This window comes from Mobula hypostoma, chromosome 7 (genome assembly GCF_963921235.1).
Source record: "Mobula hypostoma chromosome 7, sMobHyp1.1, whole genome shotgun sequence".
Lineage (NCBI taxonomy): Eukaryota > Metazoa > Chordata > Chondrichthyes > Myliobatiformes > Myliobatidae > Mobula > Mobula hypostoma.
In genome coordinates this window covers 153,536,747-153,558,257 of record NC_086103.1, presented here as the reverse complement: position 1 = coordinate 153,558,257, position 21,511 = coordinate 153,536,747, and the positions used below count along the sequence as shown (strand labels likewise).

Here is a 21,511-nt window from a genome sequence, read left to right as displayed (position 1 = left end):
TGCTCACCCACTGAGAGATCTGTGACCTGACCCGGTTCATTACCTAGTACTAGATCTAGTATGGCATTCCCCCTGGTCGGCCTGTCCACATACTGTGACAGGAATCTGTCCTGGACACACTCAACAAACTCTGCCCCATCTAAACCCTTGGAACTAATCCGGTGCCAATCAATATTAGGGAAGTTAAAGTCACCCATGATAACAACTGTTATTTTTGCACCTTTCCAAAATCTGTCTCCCAATCTGCTCCTCTGTATCTCTGCTGCTACCAGGGGGCCTATAGAATACCCCCAATATAGTAACTGCTCCCTTCCTGTTCCTGACTTCCACCCATATTGACTCAAAAGAGGATCCTGCTCCATTACCCACCCTTTCTGTAGCTGTAAATAGTATCCCTGACCAGTAATGCCACCCCTCCTCCCCTTTTCCCCCCTCTCTATCCCTTTCAAAACACTGAAATCCAGGAATATTGAGAATCCATTCCGCCCTGGTGCCAGCCAAGTCTCTGTAATGGCCACTACATCATAATTCCATGTATGTATCCAAGCTCTCAGTTCATCACCTTTGTTCCTGATGCTTCTTGCAATGAGGTACACACATTTCAGCCCTTCTACCTTACTGTCTTTCTTTAAGTCTTTTTATTGAATAAGTATACAAAAAGGTAAGCCATATAGACACTAATACACTGTTAGAATATAATAAAATTACAGAAGATATTAATACAAAAAAAAATTACAAACAATGTAATTTAAACATAACATACCAAGGTAACATAATAGTATACTTTTTATATATATATCAATAGAGAAAAGGAAAAAAAACCCCCCAAAAAAAACCCACCGTGCAACTAACTAAAAGCAAAGCAATGGGCTAACTTGAAACCAAACAGAGTTAAACTTAAAATCACGTCCTCAATCCCGACCTCCATTAAAAACAGTAAAAAAAAAACAAGAAGGGTATATATTACATTAAATGAAAATATTGAATGAAAGATCTCCAAGTCTGTTCAAATTTAAATGAGGAGTCATAAAGATTGCTTCTAATTTTCTCCAAATTCAAGCATAATATCGTCTGAGAAAACCAAAAAAAGGTAGTTGGAGCATTAAGCTCTTTCCAGTGTTGTAAGATACATCTTTTCGCCATTAAAGTACCTTACTGTCTTTACACCATTTATTCTGCTTCTCTTTCCTCAAAGCCTCTCTGTATGTTAGATCTGGCTTTACTTCCATGCACTTCTTTCACTGCTCTATCGCTCTGGGTCCCATCCCCCTCGGAAATTAGTTTAAACCCTCCTGAACCATGCTAGCAAACCTACCTGCAAGGATATTGCTCCCCCTCGAGTTCAAGTGCAACCCATCCAATCTGTACAGGTCCCACCTTCCCCAGAAGAGATCCCAAAGATCTAAAAATCTAAAACCCTGCTCCCTGCACCAACTCCTCAGCCACGCATTCAACTGCCAGCTCCTCCAATCTTACCATCACTGTCACATAGCACTGGCAGCAATCCTGAGAACGCCACCCTTGAGGTCCTGTTCTTCAGCCTTCTGCCTAGTTCCCAAAACTCACACTTCAGGACCTCATCCCTCTTCCTGCCTATGTCGTTGGTCCCAACATGAATCACGACTTCCGGTTGCTTTCCCTCTCGTACCAGGATGTCGTACAATGTCAAGGGCAGGGAAGTACAATACTACAGGGCATGGGTTCAAAGTGAGAGGGGAAAGATTTAGAAAGGACGCGAGGGGGCAATTCTTTCACACAGTGGATAGCAGGCATGTGGAACAAGCTGTAAGAAAAACTGCAGCGGTTGGTGTTATGGGATATTCTGGAGTTGGGTATATAGTAAATAATAACTTCAGCAACCATTCTTTAGACCTAAATGTGGATTGTAGATTAAATTTAAAAGGTAGCACCAGACAATAGTTTCCTGAAGCTGTGGACACCGGTTAATTGAAAACCAGACAATGCTGATTAACATTCATTGTGGGTGTCTGGAGTATAGATGCGAAGAATGAGGTGTGAAAAGTATATGTAACTCAAAGGAAGCACTGTAGATTCAATGTAACTATAGAATTGTCCTTTGATCTTTAGCATATAAAATGTCATGTAATATTGTGTAAAATAGGCCTCCTCCTCCAAGAGTGTCTCATTGTGTTGAATAAAACACTTCTGTATCATAGAAACATAGAAACATAGAAAATAGGTGGAGTAGGCCATTCGGCCCTTCGAGCCTGCACCGCCATTTATTATGATCATGGCTGATCATCCAACTCAGAACCCCGCCCCAGCCTTCCCTCCATACCCCCTGACCCCCGTAGCCACAAGGGCCATATCTAACTCCCTCTTAAACATAGCCAATGAACTGGCCTCAACAGTTTCCTGTGGCAGAGAATTCCACAGATTCACCACTCTCTGTGTGAAGAAATTTTTCCTAATCTCGGTCCTAAAAGGCTTCCCCTCTATCCTCAAACTGTGGCCCCTCGTTCTGGACTTCCACAACATCGGAAACAATCTTCCTGCATCCAGCCTGTCCAATCCCTTTAGGATCTTATACATTTCAATCAGATCCCCCCTCAATCTTCTAAATTCCAACGAGTACAAGCCCAGTTCATCCAGTCTTTCTTCATATGAAAGTCCTGCCATTCCAGGAATCAATCTGGTGAACCTTCTTTGTACTCCCTCTATGGCAAAGATGTCTTTCCTCAGATTAGGGGACCAAAACTGCACACAATACTCCAGGTGTGGTCTCACCAAGGCCTTGTACAACTGCAGTAGTACCTCCCTGCTCCTGAACTCGAATCCTCTCGCTATAAATGCCAGCATACCATTTGCCTTTTTCACCGCCTGCTGTACCTGCATGCCCACTTTCAATGACTGGTGTATAATGACACCCAGGTCTCGTTGCACCTCCCCTTTTCCTAATCGGCCACCATTCAGCTAATAATCTGTTTTCCTATTTTTGCCACCAAAGTGGATAACTTCACATTTATCCACATTAAATTGCATCTGCCATGAGTTTGCCCACTCACCCAACCTATCCAAGTCACCCTGCATCCTCTTAGCATCCTCCTCACTGCTAACACTGCCACCCAGCTTCGTGTCATCCGCAAACTTGGAGATGCTGCATTTAATTCCCTCATTCAAGTCATTAATATATATTGTAAACAACTAGGGTCCCAGCACTGAGCCTTGCGGTACCCCACTAGTCACCGCCTGCCATTCTGAAAAGGTCCCGTTTATTCCCACTCTTTGCTTCCTGTCTGCTAACCAATTCTCCACCCACACCAATACCTTACCCCCAATACCATGTGCTTTAAGTTTGCACACTAATCTCCTGTGTGGGACCTTGTCAAAAGCCTTTTGAAAATCCAAATATACCACATCCACTGGTTCTCCCCTATCCACTCTACTAGTTACATCCTCAAAAAATTCTATGAGATTCGTCAGACATGATTTTCCTTTCACAAATCCATGCTGACTTTGTCCGATCATTTCACCGCTTTCCAAATGTGCTGTTATCACATCCTTGATAACTGACTCCAGCAGTTTCCCCACCACCGACGTTAGGCTAACCGGTCTATAATTCCCTGGTTTCTCTCTCCCTCCTTTTTTAAAAAGTGGGGTTACATTAGCCACCCTCCAATCCTCAGGAACTAGTCCAGAATCTAATGAGTTTTGAAAAATTATCACTAATGCATCCACTATTTCTTGGGCTACTTCCTTAAGCACTCTAGGATGCAGACCATCTGGCCCTGGGGGTTTATCTGCCTTCAATCCCTTCAATTTACCTAACACCACTTCCCTACTAACATGTATTTCACTCAGTTCCTCCATCTCACTGGACCCTCTGTCCCTTACTATTTCTGGAAGATTATTTATGTCCTCCTTAGTGAAGACAGAACCAAAGTAATTATTCAATTGGTCTGCCATGTCCTTGCTCCCCATAATCAATTCACCTGTTTCTGTCTGCAGGGGACCTACATTTGTCTTTACCAGTCTTTTCCTTTTTACATATCTATAAAAGCTTTTACAGTCCGTTTTTATGTTCCCCGCCAGGTTTCTCTCATAACCTTTTTTCCCCTTCCTAATTAAGCCCTTTGTCCTCCTCTGCTGAACTCTGAATTTCTCCCAGTCCTCAGGTGAGCCACTTTCTCTGGCTAATTTGTATGCTACTTCTTTGGAATTGATACCATCCCTAATTTCTCTTGTCAGCCACGGGTGCACTACCTTCCTTGATTTATTCTTTTGCCAAACTGGGATGAACAATTGTTGTTCATGCAACCTTTAAATGCTTGCCATTGCATATCCACCGTCAATCCTTTAAGTGTCATTTGCCAGTCTATCTTAGCTAATTCACGTCTCATACCTTCAAAGTTACCCCTCTTTAAGTTCAGAACCTTTGTTTCTGAATTAACTATCTCACTCTCCATCTTAATGAAGAATTCCACCATATTATGGTCACTCTTACCCAAGGGGCCTCTCACGACAAGATCGCTAATTAACCCTTCCTCATTGCTCAAAACCCAGTCCAGAATAGCCTGCTCTTTAGTTGGTTCCTCGACATGTTGATTCAAAAAACCATCCCGCATACATTCCAAGAAATCCTCTTCCTCAGCACCTTTACCAATTTGGTTCACCCAGTCTACATGTAGATTGAAGTCACCCATTATAACTGCTGTTCCTTTATTGCACACATTTCTAATTTCCTGTTTAATACCATCTCCGACCTCACTACTACTGTTAGGTGGCCTGTACACAACTCCCACCAGCGTCTTCTGCCCCTTAATGTTACGCAGCTCTACCCATATAGATTCCACATCTTCCCGGCTTATGTCCTTCCTTTCTATTGCGTTAATCTCTTCTTTAACCAGCAACGCCACCCCACCTCCCCTTCCTTCACGTCTATCCCTCCTGAATACTGAATATCCCTGAACATTAGATTCATTAGATTCATTAGATTCCATGTTTCTTCAGTGACTTTAATCACATTACAACAGCAGGCACAAGACAATGCTTACAAACCCTCAGAGGAAAATGCACCAAATGCAGGCAAATAGGACTAGCTCAAGTAGATAACTTAGTCACCATGGACGAGTTGGGCCAAAAGGCCCATTTACATACTGCATAAATCTATGAGAAAAAACCTGAATAGCATCTGCTGTCAAATTATATTGTATCACTCAACATAAGCTGTATACGTGAATCCAACCTAGATCAGCTGAATATATCAAACATGCGTAGCTATCATTTCAATGCATAAGATGAATGCCAATATTAGTGAATTAATTGACTCCTTGTATAACAATCAGTGACCACTAAGAGAACAGCAATGTCACAAGGCCTCGTGGAGATAACTGGGTTAAAGGTCTTGTATCAGAGAGATGCAAGACTCTTAACCCAGTTACTAATAATTTAAAGATCAACACTGCCTCTAACAAAATAAGATAATATTAGCAATAACAGCAGCTTTCTGCAAAATGTTTTAAGGCTTGTATTATTCCAGTCTAAAACTATCAATTTCCTCCAATGGGTTGTTTGATAAACACTTGTAAGACTTATAAATGTGAAGGTATTCAGCCTCAAGATTAATTCAAGATTCAGTAAATGTTATGCCTAAAAGTGCAGTGTCTGTACATTAAAGAACAACAATTTTTGCAAGGCTCATGGGTGGTGTCAGTATTAATTTAGCTCTTTAAACTCAAAGTTTCTAAGCACTCAGCATTAGTAAAGATGGTTCTTCTGTGAGATAATAGTAACAATAATTTTTCAAACAAATGTAGTTGAAAAAAGATAGGTGACAAATTTTGGGCCTGCACTAGTATTGATATTTAGCCAAGCAACAAACATGAATCTTGCCCAAATATGAGCAGCCAATGTTAGCAATTAATGCAATGGCATAGGTACAAACAGTACATCATTTGACATTATTGCAAATTTGAACCACACAAAGCTTTCTTTTGGTGTTGCACATACCACAATACAACAATGATTATCTACTATACGCCTCTACAGAGCTCTTGATGGTTCAGCATCTGGCTCACCAAGCGATATTTGCTGCAGTCCTTGTTTCCAGTCTCCCTTTAAATTCAACAAGGCCCAGTTTTTGCACTCCATTTAAACCTACCCAGTTCACTGGAAAATTTATCACACCTAATAGGTCTGGAAGATACTAAAAGCTTTTTTAAGTATATAAAGAGTAAAGAGAGTTGAGGGTAGATATAGGACCAATAGAAAATGATGCTGGAGATATTGTAATGAGAGATGTAGACGTGGCAGAGGAACTGAATGCGTATTTTGCATCAGTCTGCACAGTGGAAGACATCTGCAGTACACTGGACATTCAAGAGTGTCAGGGAAGTGAAGTATGTGCAGTGAAAATTATGACTGAGAAGGTGCTCAGGAAGCTTAATGGTCTGAGGGCGGATAAATCTCCTGGACCTGATGGAATGCAACCTTGGATTCTGAAGGAAGTAGCTGGAGAGATTGTGGAGGCATTAACCATGATCTTTCAAGAATCGACAGATTCTGGCATTGTACTAGATGACTGGAAAATTGCAAATGTTACTCTGCTACTTAAGAAGGGTGGGAGGCAGCAGAAAGGAAACTATAGACCTGTTAGCCTGCATCAGTGGTTGGGAAGTTGTTGGAATTGATTGTTAAGGATAAGATTACTGAGTACCTAGAGGCACAAGACAAGATAGGCCAAAGCCAACATGGTTTCCTGAAAGGAAAATCCTGCCTAACTAACCTACTGCAATTTTTTAAGGAATTTACAAGCAGGATAGACAAAGGAGATGCGTAGATGTGATGTACTAGGATTTTCAGAAGGCCTTTGACAAGGTGCTGCACATGAGGCTACTTAGCAAGATAAGATCCCATAGAATTACAGGAAAGTTACTAGTATGGGTGGGGCATTGGTTGATCAGCAGAAAACAGAGAGTGGGAATAAAGGGATCTTATTCCGGCTGGCTGCTGGTTACCAGTGAAGTTCCACAGGGGTTGGTTTTGGGACCGCTGCTTTTTACGATATATGTTAATGATTTGGACTATGGGATTAATGGATTTGTGGCTAAATTTGCCAATGATGCAAAGGTAGGTGAAGGAGTGGATAGTGTTGAGGAAACAGAGAGACTTAGATAGTTTAGAGGAATGGGCAAAGAAGTGGCAAATAAAATACAATGTTGGAAAGTGTATGGTCATGTACTTTGGTGGAAGAAATAAATGGGAAGACTATTATTTAGATGGAGAGGGAATTGAAAATGCAGAGACACAAAGGGACTTAGGAGTCCTTGTGCAGGATATCCTAAAGGTTAACCTCCACGTTTAGTCAGTGGTAAAGAAGGTGAATGTAATGTTGACTTTCATTTCTAGAGATATAGAATATAAGAGCAGGGATGTGATGTTGAGGCTCTATAAGGCACTCGTGAGACCACACTTGGAGTATTGTGTGCAGTTTTGGGCTCCTTATTTTAGAAAGGATATACTGACATTGGAGAGGGTTCAGAGAAGATACATGAGAATGATTCCAGGAATGGAAGGGTTACCGTATGAGGAACATCTGGCAGCTCTTGGGCTGTATTCCTTGGAGTTCAGGAGAATGAGGGGGGGATCTCATATCATGGTGCACATCGGTACCAATGACATAGCAAGGAAGAGTGAGGAGGTCCTGGAGAGTGAGTATAGAGAGCTTGGTAGGAAGTTGAAAAGCAGGACCTCGAGGGTGGAAATCTCAGGATTGCTACCTGTGCTACATGCCAGTGAGGGTAGGAATAGGATGCTCTGGAGGATGAACAATTGGCTGAGGAACTGGTGTAGGGGGCAGGGTTTCAGATTTCAGGTTCATTGGGACCTCTTCTGGGGCAGGTGGGACCTGTACAAGAGAGACGGGTTACACTTGAACTACAAGGGGACCAATATCCTTTCAGGGAAGTTTGTTAGTGCTATTAGGGAGGCTTTAAACTAGATTTGCAGGGGGATTGGAACCAGAGTGCCAGAGCTTACACTGTGGCTGGGGTGAAAATAAATGATGTTAAAAGTTCAAGCAAAGCTGCAAATAGGAAGGTTGTGAGTGGTGGTAAAAATCTTCTGAGGTGTATATATTTCAATGCTAGGAGTATTGTGGGGAAGGCGGATGAGTTGAGGGCGTGGATTGACACGTGGAATTATGACGTTATAGCAATTAGTGAAACTTGGTTTCAGGAGGGGCAGGACTGGCAGCTTAATATTCCAGGGTTCCGATGTTTCAGATGTGATCGAGGCAGAGGAATGAAAGGTGGGGGAGTAGCATTGCTTGTCAGGGAAAATGTTACAGCAGTGCTCAGGCAGGACAGATTAGAGGGCTTGTCTACTGAGTCCTTATGCGTGGAGCTGAGAAACAGGAAAGGTATGGCCACATTAGTGGGGTTGTATTATAGACCACCCAATAGTCAGCGAGAATTGGAGGAGCAAATCTGCAGAGAGATAGCAGGCAACTGCAGGAAACATAAAGTTGTGGTGGTAGGGGATTAAAATTTTCCATATATTGATTGGGACTCCCATACTGTTAGGGGTCTAGATGGTTTAGCGTTTGTAAAATGTGTTCAGGAAAGTTTTCTAAATCAATATATAGAGGTACCAACTAGAGGGGATGCAATATTGGATCTCCTATTAGGAAACGAGTTAGGACAAGTGACGGAAGTCTGTGTAGGGGAGCACTTTGGTTCCAGTGATCATAACACCATTAGTTTCAACTTGATCATGGACAAGGATAGATCTGGTCCTAGGGTTGAGGTTCTGAACTGGAAGAAGGCCAAATTTGAAGAAATGAGAAAGGATCTAAAAAACGTGGATTGGGACAGGTTGTTCTCTGGCAAGGATGTGATCGGTAAGTGGGAAGCCTTCAAAGGAGAAATTTTGAGAGTGCAGAGCTTGTATGTTCCTGTCAGGATTAAAGGAAAGTGAATAGGAATAAGGAACTTTGGTTCTCAAGGGATATTGCAACTCTGATAAAGAAGAAGAGAGAGTTATATGACATGTATAGGAAACAGGGAGTAAATAAGGTGCTTGAGGAGTATAAAAAGTGCAAGAAAATACTTAAGAAAGAAATCAGGAGGGCTAAAAGAAGACATGAGGTTGCCTTGGCAGTCAAAGTGAAGAATAATCCAAAGAGCTTTTACAGGTATATTAAGAGTGAAAGGATTGTAAGGGATAAAATTGGTCCTCTTGAAGATCAGAGTGGTCAGCTATGTGCGGAACCAAAAGAAATGGGCGAGTTCTTAAATGGGTTTTTTGCATCTGTATTTACTAAGGAAACTGGCATGAAGTCTATGGAATTAAGGGAAACAAGTAGTGAGATCATGGAAACAGTACGGATTGAAAAGGAGGAAGTGCTTGCTATCTTGAGGCAAATTAAAGTGGATAAATCCCCAGAACCTGACGGGGTATTCCCTTGGACCTTGAAGGAGACTAGTGTTGAAATTGCAGCGGACTTGGCAGATATATTTAAAATCTCGGTGTCTACGGGTGAGGTGCCGGAGGATTGGAGAGTGGCTCATGTTGTTCTGTTGTTTAAAAAAGGATTGAAAAGTAATCTGGGAAATAACAGGCCGGTAAGTTTGACGTCGGTAGTGGGTAAGTTATTGGAGGGAGTACTAAGATACAGAACCTACAAGCATTTGGATAGACAGGGACTTATTAGGGAGAGTCAACATGGCTTTGTGCGTGGTAGGTCATGTTTGACCAATCTATTGGAGTTTTTAGAGGAGGTTACCGGGAAAGTGGATGAAGGGAAGGCAGTGGATGTTGTCTACATGGACTTCAGTAAGGTCTTTGACAAGGTCCCGCATGGGAGGTTAGTTAGGAAAACTCAGTCCCTAGGTATACATGGAGAGGTGGTAAATTGGATTAGACATTGGCTCGATGGAAGAAGCCAGAGAGTGGTGGTAGAGAATTGCTTCTCAGAGTGGAGGCCTGTGACTAGTGGTATGCCACAGGGATCAGTGCTGGGTCCATTGTTATTTGTCATCTATATCAATGATCTGGATGATAATGTGGTAAATTGGATCAGCAAATTTGCTGATGATACAAAGATAGGAGGTGTAGTGGACAGTGAGGAAGGTTTTCAGAGCCTGCAGAGGGACTTGGACCAGCTGGAAAAATGGGCTGAAAAATGGCAGATGGAGTTTAATACAGACAAGTGTGAGGTATTGCACTTTGGAAGGACAAACCAAGGTAGAACATACAGGGTAAATGGTAAGGCACTGAGGAGTGCAGTAGAACAGAGGGATCTGGGAATACAGATACAAAATTCCCTAAAAGTGGCGTCACAGGTAGATAGGGCCGTAAAGAGAGCTTTTGATACATTGGCCTTTATTAATTGAAGTATTGAGTATAAGAGCTGGAATGTTATGATGAGGTTGTATAAGGCATTGGTGAGTCCAAATCTGGAGTATTGTGTTCAATTTTGGTCACCAAATTACAGGAAGGATATTAATAAGGTTGAAAGAGTGTTGCCGGGACTTGAGAAACTCAGTTACAGAGAAAGGTTGAATAGGTTAGGACTTTATTCCCTGGAGCGTAGAAGAATGAGGGGAGATTTGATTGAGGTATATAAAACTATGATGGGTATGGATAGAGTGAATGCAAGCAGGCTTTTTCCACTGAGGCAATGGGAGAAAAAAACCAGAGGGCATGGGTTAAGGGTGAGGGGGGAAAAGTTTAAAGGGAACATTAGCGGGGGCTTCTTCACACAGAGAGTGGTGGGAATGTGGAATGAGCTGCCAGACGAGGTGGTAAATGCGGGTTCTTTTTTAACATTTAAGAATAAATTGGACAGATACATGGATGGGAGGTGTATGGAGGGATATGGTCCGTGTGCAGGTCAGTGGGACTAGGCAGAAAATGGTTCGGCACAGCTAAGAAGGGCCAAAAGGCCTGTTTCTGTGCTGTAGTTTCTGTGGTTTCTATGGTTTCTAAACATTCCGAATGTTAAAAGGCCTGAACAGATTAGATATGGCAAAGCTATTTTCCATGGTAGGTGAACCTAGGACAAGAGGGCATGACTTCAAGATTGAAGGACATCCACTTAGAACAGAGATACGGAGAAATTACTTTAGTCAGAGAATGGTAAATCTGTTGAAGTTGTTGCCACGAGCGGCTGTGGAGGTCAAAGTCATTGGGTGCATTTAAGGCAGAGATAGATAGGTTCTTGATCAGCCAGGGCATCAAAGAGTATGGGGAGAAGGCAGGGGAGTGGGGATGACTGGAAGAATTGGATCAGCCCATGATTGAATGGCGGAGCAAACTCGATGGCCGAGCGGCCTATATCTTATGGTTTTATGGTCATAAATATGCAAATCTGACATCACTAAATCCTAAATGCGCTGGATTATCAGAGCTTTACCATAATTTCTAATCTAGTCTCTATTAGTTAGATAAAGTAATCAAGGAGATAATATTGAGATACCTCCTCATTGTCCAGTTCAATTGTATAAATTATAGAAATAATACTGGCTTTATCGACAGAATTAAAAGGCAAAACGCACATTCAAGTCTGAACTGACATTTGGATTTTCTCTCATGCTTGGAATAATTTTGATCTTAGATCACATCTGGCAAGGGGTTTGAAGTATTTGGTACTATTTTACTTTATAATGTAACATTGGTAACTATTACAATTTTAGCAAAAGGTTAAAAACAGCTCTGTTCATATATGACCTTGGTTACTTAATTCAAGAACTGAAAAATTCTGTCTTAATCTAGTGTTCAAGTGAGGAACCAAGCTTTAAGAGAGCTTTTTAATAACTTAAGCTATTTAAATATTTTAAATGGGGAGTAGTGCAAATTAGATTATGTGTTTTAGAACTTTTTTCCTCCCCTCTTTTTTTCAGAATTGTATTTCCTTTGTGACTATCTGGTCTTCTAACTCCAGTAAGTGCTGCCATTCAGGCCACAGTAGGAGATGTAACACCTGCCTTTTTATCTGTTTCCTGCCCGTCATCCAGGAACCAAACTATTCCTTCGTGGTAATGTGACAATTCATTTGCACTTTGCTCAGTTTAATGTATTATAGTTGTTTTTCATAATGTGATTTTTTTTATATATTTGAGAAACCAAATGCCGTGATTGCTTTGGAGGTAATTTCTATTCTATTTGCAAGACCATCTCTGAGCTTCCAATTTCTTGTCACACTAATTCTCCATCCCACTCCCATTCTGAGTTCATTGACACCATACTTCACACCAACTAGAACAAATGTTAATTTGAAAAACAGCAGATCATCTTTTATCTACAAACGTTTGTATATATATTGAACCATCAGGACTTAAGAATTAATTTCAGGTCATCCCCTTGCTCTTTCTCTCAGCCACTGACGGGGTTGTACATTGTTGTTTCAATTTGTTTATTTTTTCCCCCTGTAACAAAATGCTGATTTTTAAAGCAATGCTACCTTGACAAATTTGGTCTGCATCCTATCACAGCCATTCCTTCTATTTCTTCCATACTCCTCTCAGCAAATTGAAACATGATTGTCTTTTTCCTTTTCCAATTCTGATTGAGGGCCCTTCATCTAAAACATTGTCACTTTTTCTTTCATGGGAGATTACTTAACTTGATGCCTGCTTTCAGCATGTTCTATTTGTGTCGTAGGTGTTGCTCATTTATTTTTTATGTCCAATAAAGATACAGAGCACTTGAACAGAGTTGATAAACTACCAGACTTTTGGAAAGATCCAACAACAATTTTGGAAAGAAAATCTGTCAGCCTAGCCCAGAAGTGAGTCTAGACCCATTCAATGTGGCTGACTCTTAACTGCCTCCTCAGTTCAGGAATAATTAGCAACAGAAAATAAATGCCAGCTTCCCAGTGATATATAATTCCATTAAAGAAAAACAAAAGCCTAGCAAAAAAGTAATATATTTATTTAATACTATTCATTAAAAATGGTTTGTGACACAAAGAAGAATGAATGCAAAACAACTTGTAAATGAAGGTTGATGAACCCATTCAAATGAATGAGGGCACACTGCATACTGCAGCAATTTTCAGCGATAGAGCTGAAGGTGTCGATACGATGTATTCAGCACCTCAACTCAGCTCACAAACAAGAGAGAGTCTGCAGATACTGGAGATCCAAGCAACACACACAAAATGCTCGAGGAACTTAGCAGGCCTGGCAGCATTTGTGGAAAAGAGCACAGTCGGCATTTCGGGCTGAGATCCTTCGGCAGGTCTGGAGAAAAAAAGCTGACGAGTAGATTTAAAAGGTGGGATGGGGAGACAGAAACACAAGGTGATAGGTGAAACCAGAAGGTGGAGGGATGAAGTAAAGAGCTGGGAAGTTGACTGATGAAAGAGATACAAGGCTGGAGAAGGGGGAGTCTGATAGAAGAAGACAGAAGGCCATGGGAGAAAGTAAAGGGGGGGGAAGGGGGGGAGAAGCACCAGAGGGAGGCGATGGGCAGGCAAGGAGATAAGGTAAATGAGGGAAAAGGGGATGGGGAATGGTGGGGGCATTACCGGAAGTTTGGGAAATCGACGTTCATGACATCAGGTTGGAGGCGACCCAGATGGAATAGAAGGTGTTGTTCCTCCAACCAAAGTGTGGCCTCATCACAACAGTGGAGGAGGTCACGGATAGACATGTCAGAATGGGAATGGAAAGTGGAATTAACATAGGTAGCCACTGGGAAATCCTGCTTTTTCTTAAGTGCTCGGTGAAGTGGTTTCCCAATCTACATCGGGTCTCACCGGTATACAGGAGCTACACCGGGAGCTCTGGACACAGTATATGACCCGTACAGACTCTCAAGTGAAGTGGTGCCTCACCCGGAAGGATTGTTTGGGGCCTTGAATGATGGTGAGGGAGGAGGTGTAGGAGCAGGTGCAGCAATTGTTCTGCTTGCAAGGATATGTGCCAGGAAGGAGATCAGAGGAGAGTGACGAATGGACAAAGGTGTCGTGTGGGGAGCGATCCCTGCAGTAAGCAGAAATTGGGGGGGATGGAAAGATGTGCTTGGTGGTGGGATCCCATTGGCAGAAGATGCAAAGAATTACGTGCTGGATGCGGAAGCTGGGGGGGGGGGTGGTAGGTGAACACAAGAGGAACTTGGTAGGGTGGCAGGAGGATGGGGTGAGAGCAGACGTACGTGAAATGGAGGTGTGGTTGAGGGCAGCATTGATGGTAGAGGAAGGGAAGCCCCTTTCTTTGAAGGAGGACATCTTCTTCGTTCTGGAATGAAAAGCCTCATCCAGAGAGCAGATCTGGCTGAGACCGAGGAATTGAGAGAAAGGTGTTTTTACAAGTAATAGAATGGGAGCAGGTATAGTCCAGGTAGCTGTGAGAGATTGTGGGTTTGTAACAGACATCAGTAGATAAGCTGTCTCCAGAGATAGGGACAGAGAGATCAAGGAAGGGGAGGGAGGTGTCGGAAATAGGCCAGGTAAGTTTGAGGACAGGGTGGAAGTTGGAGGCAAAGTAGATGAAGTCAAAGAATTCTGTATTGGTGCAGGAAGCAGCACCAATGCAGTTGTTGATGTAGTGTAGGAAAAGTGTGGGATGGTCACCAGTATAGGCTTGGAACATGTACTGTCCCACGTAGCCATCAAATAGACAGGCATAGCTAGGACCTCAGCTCAGCTGTTCACTGAGGTGTCCAGAGGTCAGATGGAAGTACAACTTGCAGGTGTGGAAGTTGCCACATGCACTACAGATAAGAAGGATATAGTCCCGAGAATCCTGTGCCCTTTTCCATAGATTATTGTCTAGCAGTGAGAATGTTTCCCCTCAATGTTTCTGAACTACTCAAACATTCAACAGTATTCCAAATGTATTTAAACATATTCAAACCATTAAAACCATAAAATCAAAATCTGAAAAATAAGCAATGCAATTCAATTTACAAAAACACCCTTAAAAACAATTATAATACTTAAATAAACTAAACTAATTCAAACTGTGAATTAATCACAAGTTATCTTTGTCCCTCACAGGTGTCTCTCCACAATGGATGGGGGATCCAATGTAGCTAAAAATAAAATAGAAAATGCTGGTTGAATAGTCTATTTCAACGAACAAGCTTTCACCTCCCACTCTCTGATAGAACCAATGCCTTTTCTGTTACTTAATTCTCCTTAGTCCCCATTCTATTACAGATATCCAATTTTTGTGGAGATCTCTAGCCCTAATGCCATCATTGAGAAGTCCTGATGCTTGTTTAAACAAACTTGTCCGTAAGATTATTAAGTATACATAACTGACATGAATCAACATTTAGTTGAAAAAGGTAACGGCTACTATTCATTACATAATGTAATAACATCAGTCAAGATTTGTGATCAGGATGAAAATCACATATGGAAAGGTTGCTGAGAAAATCTATTTTTACACTGCCTATAAGAAGTATTCACCCCCTTGAAAGTTGTCACATGCTTTATTATTTTACAACTGTGGATTTAATTTGTTTTCTGATCAACAGAAAAAGATTCCTTCATGTCAAAATGAAAACAGAACTCTACAAAGTGATCTAAATTAATTACAAACATAAAACACAAAATAATTGACTGTAGAAGTATTCACCCCCTTTAATATGACACACTAAAATATTATTGGTGCAACCAATTGGATTTAGAGGTAACATAATTAGTTAAATGGAGATCTGTTTTTGGATACCTGTGTGCAGTCAAGGAGCTTCGACTGATTGTGATAAAAATACACAGGTATCTGGAAGGTCCAACTGCTGGTTAGTCAGTATCGTGGCAAAAACTACACCATGAAGCCAAAAGAACATTCCAGGAAACTCCGTGGAAAGGTTATTGAAAAGCATAAGTCAGGAGATGGATACAAGAAAATTTCCAAGTCACTGAATATCCCTTGGAGTACAGTTAAGTCAATCATCAAGAAATGGTAAGAATACAGCACAGCTGTAATTCTGCCTAGAGCAGGTCATCCTCAAAAACTGAGTGATCATGCAAGAAGGGAACTAAAGAGGGAGGCCACCAAGAGACCTATAACAACTCTGGAGGAGTTAGAAGCTTCAGTGGCTGAGACGGGAGAGACTGTGCATACAACAGTTGCCCAGATGCTTCACCAGTTGCAGCTTTATGGGAGAGTGGCAAAGAGAAAGCCACTGTTGAAATCAACTCAAAAATCTAGGCTAGAGTTTGCCAGAAGGCATGTGGGAGACTTTGAAGTCAGGTGGAAGAAGATTCTAGGTCTGATGAAACCAAAATTGAGGTTTTTGGCCATCAGACTGAACGCTATGTTTGGCATAAGCCAAACACTGCACATCATCAAAAACACAACATCGCTACAGTGAAGCATAGTGGTGGCTGCATCATGTTGTGGGGATGCTTCACTGCAGCAGGCCCTGGAAGACTTGTGGAGGTAGAGGGTAAATGAATGCAGCAAAATTCAGGGAAACTCTGGAGGAAAACCTGATGCAGTCTGCAAGAGGACTTGGAAGAAGAGTCCAGACCTCAAACCAAATAAGAATTTGTGGCTGGGGAAGGGTTGTTCAATCACGATCTCCACGCAATCTGACAGCCTGAACAGTTTTTTAGAGAAGCATGGGGAAAATTGTAGTGTCAAGATGTGCAAAGCTGATAAAGACCTATCCACAGACCCAAGGCTGTAATTGTTGCCAAAGGTGCAGCTACTAAATGCTGACTTAAAGGGGTGAATATTTATGCAATTCATTATTATTTTGTTGAATTACTGCAATGAATTTAGACCAACTTGTAGAAATCTGTTTTCACTTTCACACAAAAGTCTTCTCTGTTGATCAGAATCGAAAAAGCCAAATTAAACCCAGTGTGATTCAATGTTGTAAAACAATAAAACATAAACATTTCCAAGAGGGGGGGAATACTTTTTATAGGCACTGTAACTCGGAAGCTTCAATGATTTCTTTTCTGCAGACCAAAAGCAAGAATTTGTGTTCAAAGTACATTTTCCTGGGGAGACTATGCAGATTAGGAAGCATATAAAGACTGTTCAATTACCCGCAGATAGGTAAGACAATCAAGTTAACATAAATTTCATGGGGATGAATAATATTCACAACTAAATTGGTTAATCAATGATTGGGACACTTATTCATTTGTTCTCAGTTCATTAATAACCTGAGTTAATTGAGATAATGGTGGGCAGGGTGCATTTGCCAACTTCTTGAAGATGGTATTTAAGCCAGGCAAGCAATGTCTGCAAGCTGTTTAAGGTAGACTGTGCGAGTCTTGGCTTAGCTCCCTGATATGCTTAAGAAAGTTCAACAACTGTGAAAAAAGGCAGCTCCCATTCATGGCTTATGTTAATATCTTCCAGTGCATTGTGAGGAAATCTGTAATGATTATATGTCTGCTTTTATTATTTTGTGGTTATTACAGTTACTTCTCATTTCTTAATGAACCAATAAAATTACTCTATTCCTTGCCCTACTGGGTAACCTGCGATTTTTTTTGTAAATATAGAGTAGACTATACATAATAAATGACAACTTTACTGCCTGCTTTGGAAGATCATCACTTTGTAAGTTAATAATTACCTAAATTTTGCCTTGGGGCATGAAAACATCCTTGGTATATCTAAAACTGTGGCATAACAAAGTGTCTTATATCAAGGTTGTATTGTAATGTGTTCTCTCTTGTTCTATTAGCCTAATTCCTTGAAATATTGGTAAGATACCACTGAATCAATGCAGCATGTTATTCATTGCTGTCATATCTTGCCTCTTATGGCATACCTGAAACTGTCCACAGTACTTTCAACAGCTTTTGGAGATGTTTTTATTTAAGAATTATGAGATATGAATCAAAAATGTTAGAAATATTATCCTGCATTCTTATTTCATGGCTTCCATTACCTTTGATCATGAGAGAGGTCCATAGCCCTAATGCCAGCATCGCAACCTGGGTAAATATATAATTGTTTGAAGTCACAGGCTTGCCACACTTCTACAACACCATTATCACCGCCTGTTACCAGGTTCTGTCCATCACTGCTGAGAAGTAAGGCCTATAGAAAAGAAAGCAAGCTTTGAGGAAATATATTAAGACAGTATAAGATCACTAAATGTCCTGACCAGAATTCCTCAAGTTCACTGCTAAATGACTGAAAAAAAATTACAGTAGATTCACAGACATTTAGTTTATTTTATTCTACAAACTGAACACTTTATCCCCAATATCCTGCATTTTGCTGCCTGTCCTGAATGCTCAAGCTCCAGATCCGTGTGGCCAAGATCACCCTGGAGCCAAGCAGTAAAAGAACTGTCTGAGGCATTTGTCACAAATGGTGCAATTGGGACTTTTAACCAGGCCAGAAGCCTTGTCCACAATACTCCTCTGGAAATCCTTAACAGATGGGAAATCCATCCACGGATTCATTACCTCTGATTACTATCCATGTGTCTAATGATTTTGGTTGTTTCTGACTTTAAACAATATAATATAAAAGTAAAATAATTAAAAATTACTAAAATGTTTCTGAACAAGTCTATAAACATGCTTGAAAATAGTTTTGTTTGTCATTAAAGCAAGCATATTATAATGATAACAAATGTAATTTACTTTCCTTCTTTCCATTTCTACGTTGCCAATCAAATGACATGGCTCACCAATCCCACACTGGGAAGGGCCCAGGACCAGAAACCGGAATGCCCAATGTAAAATGCTGGGGAATTCTAACAAGCTCCTTTTCCATAGTTGTACTCCATGCATTGTAAAGTAGAGAATGGAAGAGCTCAGCAAGCAAAATAAGGACCCCTGAATTCACTCAAGACTTATTTGGGTAAAATTTAGCCATTAGTAGTTTCTTGGTGATTCTAAATTGCTTATTTACTCAGTATGTGATTAATTTTCTTGTATGTACAAAACTAGAAAAATAATCTGAGGTGACGGGAAGATCTGTACTCCATGTGGGTGTGTTAACAATAAAAGCAGTATTGCCAAAAATTCAAACTCATACCAAGCTCCAGTACCACACAGTATACACTGGTAATAATTAGCACCCCCAAAATTCCCAGATTCACAATTGAAGAGGAAACTTGATCGTGTTAATAAACACTTTTACAAGAAATGTCTTTTAAAATAAAAACAATGGGATGCAGGAAAGCATCTACAGAGAAGTAATCTGAAAAAAGATAGAAATGCAATATTTTGCTGCTTTCAATGCCACTTACTCTTGTTGAGTCATTGGTCTCCATCTGCCCTAACAGTTTGCCATTGATGCTAAAATTACAGAACCTTCCTCTTTCATAGTAGATGATGCAGTGACCTTCACTGGATACAGAAATAAGTCGTGGGTAGACACAGTTTTCTGGGCCCTCCAAAGCCCTAAGGAGATCTCCTGTAATTGTATGCACCAGGCATGGGCCTTCTGGAAAAGAGCATGGAAAAATTCAGAAAAACCTCTAACACCTGCTGGATAGGGCTGGATAGTCATTTCTACAGGTGAGTGGCACCTTATAATTCAACTGTGCTCAAAGGAAAATAGAGACTCACAAAAATAACAAAAAGTAGTAGTATTTTTGTAGTGGCATGCCTGCTTACCTTTGGCTCCACTGATGACAAGTCCCAGTTCAGCACACACAGATACAGAAACTACTTCATGGTCATGACCAGTCAGTACAGCTCTGGGAGCAGGGTAATCACCTGAAAGTAAAAGTTAAATATAACGTACAACAAGAATATACTGCACTATATATATTTCAGATTTTGATTTTAAATAACTGTATTAAAAGTGTTCAGATCTAATTTTAATTGTAAATACAATCAATTTACATAAACAGAGTACAACTGCAGCTATGGGGCACCTTTAGCTCAAGTGACCAAGAACGAAATTCCATCTCTTAGGTACAGAACAAACTGGTTTTAAAAGGAATATGAATTAATTTTCTATTCCACTGATCAAAACATTGAGGTAATACACCACTTAAAGGGTTAAATTCTGTAACAAATGAACAACAAATATAGTATACAAGGAAAAGAGCTATTACAATTCCACAACCAGCAAATCAGATCATGGGGCTTCAGTTCTTCCAGATGTAGTTATGAACAGCTAATAACAACAAAAGCCTCAAAGGACATTCACATCCATAATGGGGCCAACAAGTCGCCTGGAAGTACTATATGGATGATCCAAAATTGTTTCTTCACAAGATTGCCGTCATCATGGAAGTCAGTTGAAAGTCAATTTGATTCACTGCATGTGTAATCAAGAAAGGGCTTGGAGCAGTGGCTACAGCAAAGGAAATGGAAAAAGCCATCATGCCAACTGAATAATTGTGCCTCCGAACCAGCAGCATTTCAAGCCAACTCTATTACAGTATAGTTACAACACTAGAATCCATTCTACAAAATGGAAAATTGCCCAGTATATCCTGTCCACTAAAAGCAGGACAAATAAAATGTGGCTAATTACAATCTAATCACGCGTCTCTTTGGCATCAACGAAGTGTTGGAAGATATCATTCACTGACTTTGCTGACAAATAACAATTCCTCATCAGTAATGGGCCCACTGGTGCTCATACCTGGGGGCAGGGGAGGGCTAGTGGGGATAAGCTCCCACTACCTACTAAATGCTCCCAATGGCATGCGTCTCAAATAGCCTCTGACGACAAAGACCAGCTTATGACGTTCACGTGTGGCTTGGCTATTATGCCCAGCCAGAACCATTTCTTCTGACAGGAGAAGGGACAAAGGCAGGTTACTGATGCCTTAAAACTAGTCACTAGTCAGCTGTGATTGGCAGCTCATCTAAGAGAAAGAACTCAGATCTCAAACTTCTGCTGTGTTGCATCTATACCACTCATAGGGAAGGCTTTGGGAGTAAACGCTGAGGGGAAAACTGGAGCTGGAGTCCTACAGCAGACCTACGTTGAGTTCAACACTGACTGGCAACTCCTGTAACACTGCTGCTGCCAAACTGTGTCAGTCTCTGCTGCACCTTTGGATTCATTAGCTGCGTGGAGATAGGGAGCCTGTTGCACGTGCAACAACTTGCTCTCCACCGCCCCAGCTTGCATATCATATAGACAGCTAGGGAAAAACATCCATGGTCAGCCTCAATCATCAGAGAGCCACACAGATGCCCAATTTGGGCTCCAGGCCAAATCACAATTTTGATTCAAATATAGAACAAACAAAGTACTAGTGATGAGATGAGAATTACAGCCTCTAATATCAAGGCAGCATGTGGCAGAGTTTGATATCAAGGAGCCCAGTTAAAATTAAAGTCAATAGGCATCAAAGGGAAATTAGTTCAGTGTTTGGAGTTATTTATATGCAAGGGCTGTGGTTGATGGAGGTTAATGATTCCACATTGAACATCAGTGCAAGAGTTAAAAGCAGTGTCCTATATTCAGCCACCTTCAGCTTCTTCATCAATGAACTTCCTTCCACCATTTGGTCAGAAGTAAGGATGTCCACTGATTATTTCACAAAGTTCAGTTCTGTTCACAACTCCCCAGAAAGAGAAAGTAAAACAGAAAAATTCTCTGCAGATCAGACGACAACTGTGTTATTTTTGCTATTCAGC

At 41.0% G+C, this 21,511-nt stretch overlaps 1 protein-coding gene across 4 annotated transcripts in view; it reads right to left on the bottom strand.

The window, feature by feature from the left end:
• nbeaa (neurobeachin a) overlaps nt 1–21,511 on the bottom strand; it is an 868,656-nt gene that overhangs the window by 12,133 nt on the left and 835,012 nt on the right. For all 4 annotated transcript variants that reach the window (XM_063054331.1, XM_063054330.1, XM_063054328.1 and 1 more), the window contains 3 exons: nt 19,523–19,624; nt 19,153–19,349; nt 17,836–17,987 (listed from right to left, as the gene is read on the bottom strand). In XM_063054331.1, the coding sequence (XP_062910401.1) occupies nt 17,836–17,987; nt 19,153–19,349; nt 19,523–19,624 (451 nt within the window). The remainder of the gene's footprint in view (nt 1–17,835; nt 17,988–19,152; nt 19,350–19,522; nt 19,625–21,511) is intronic.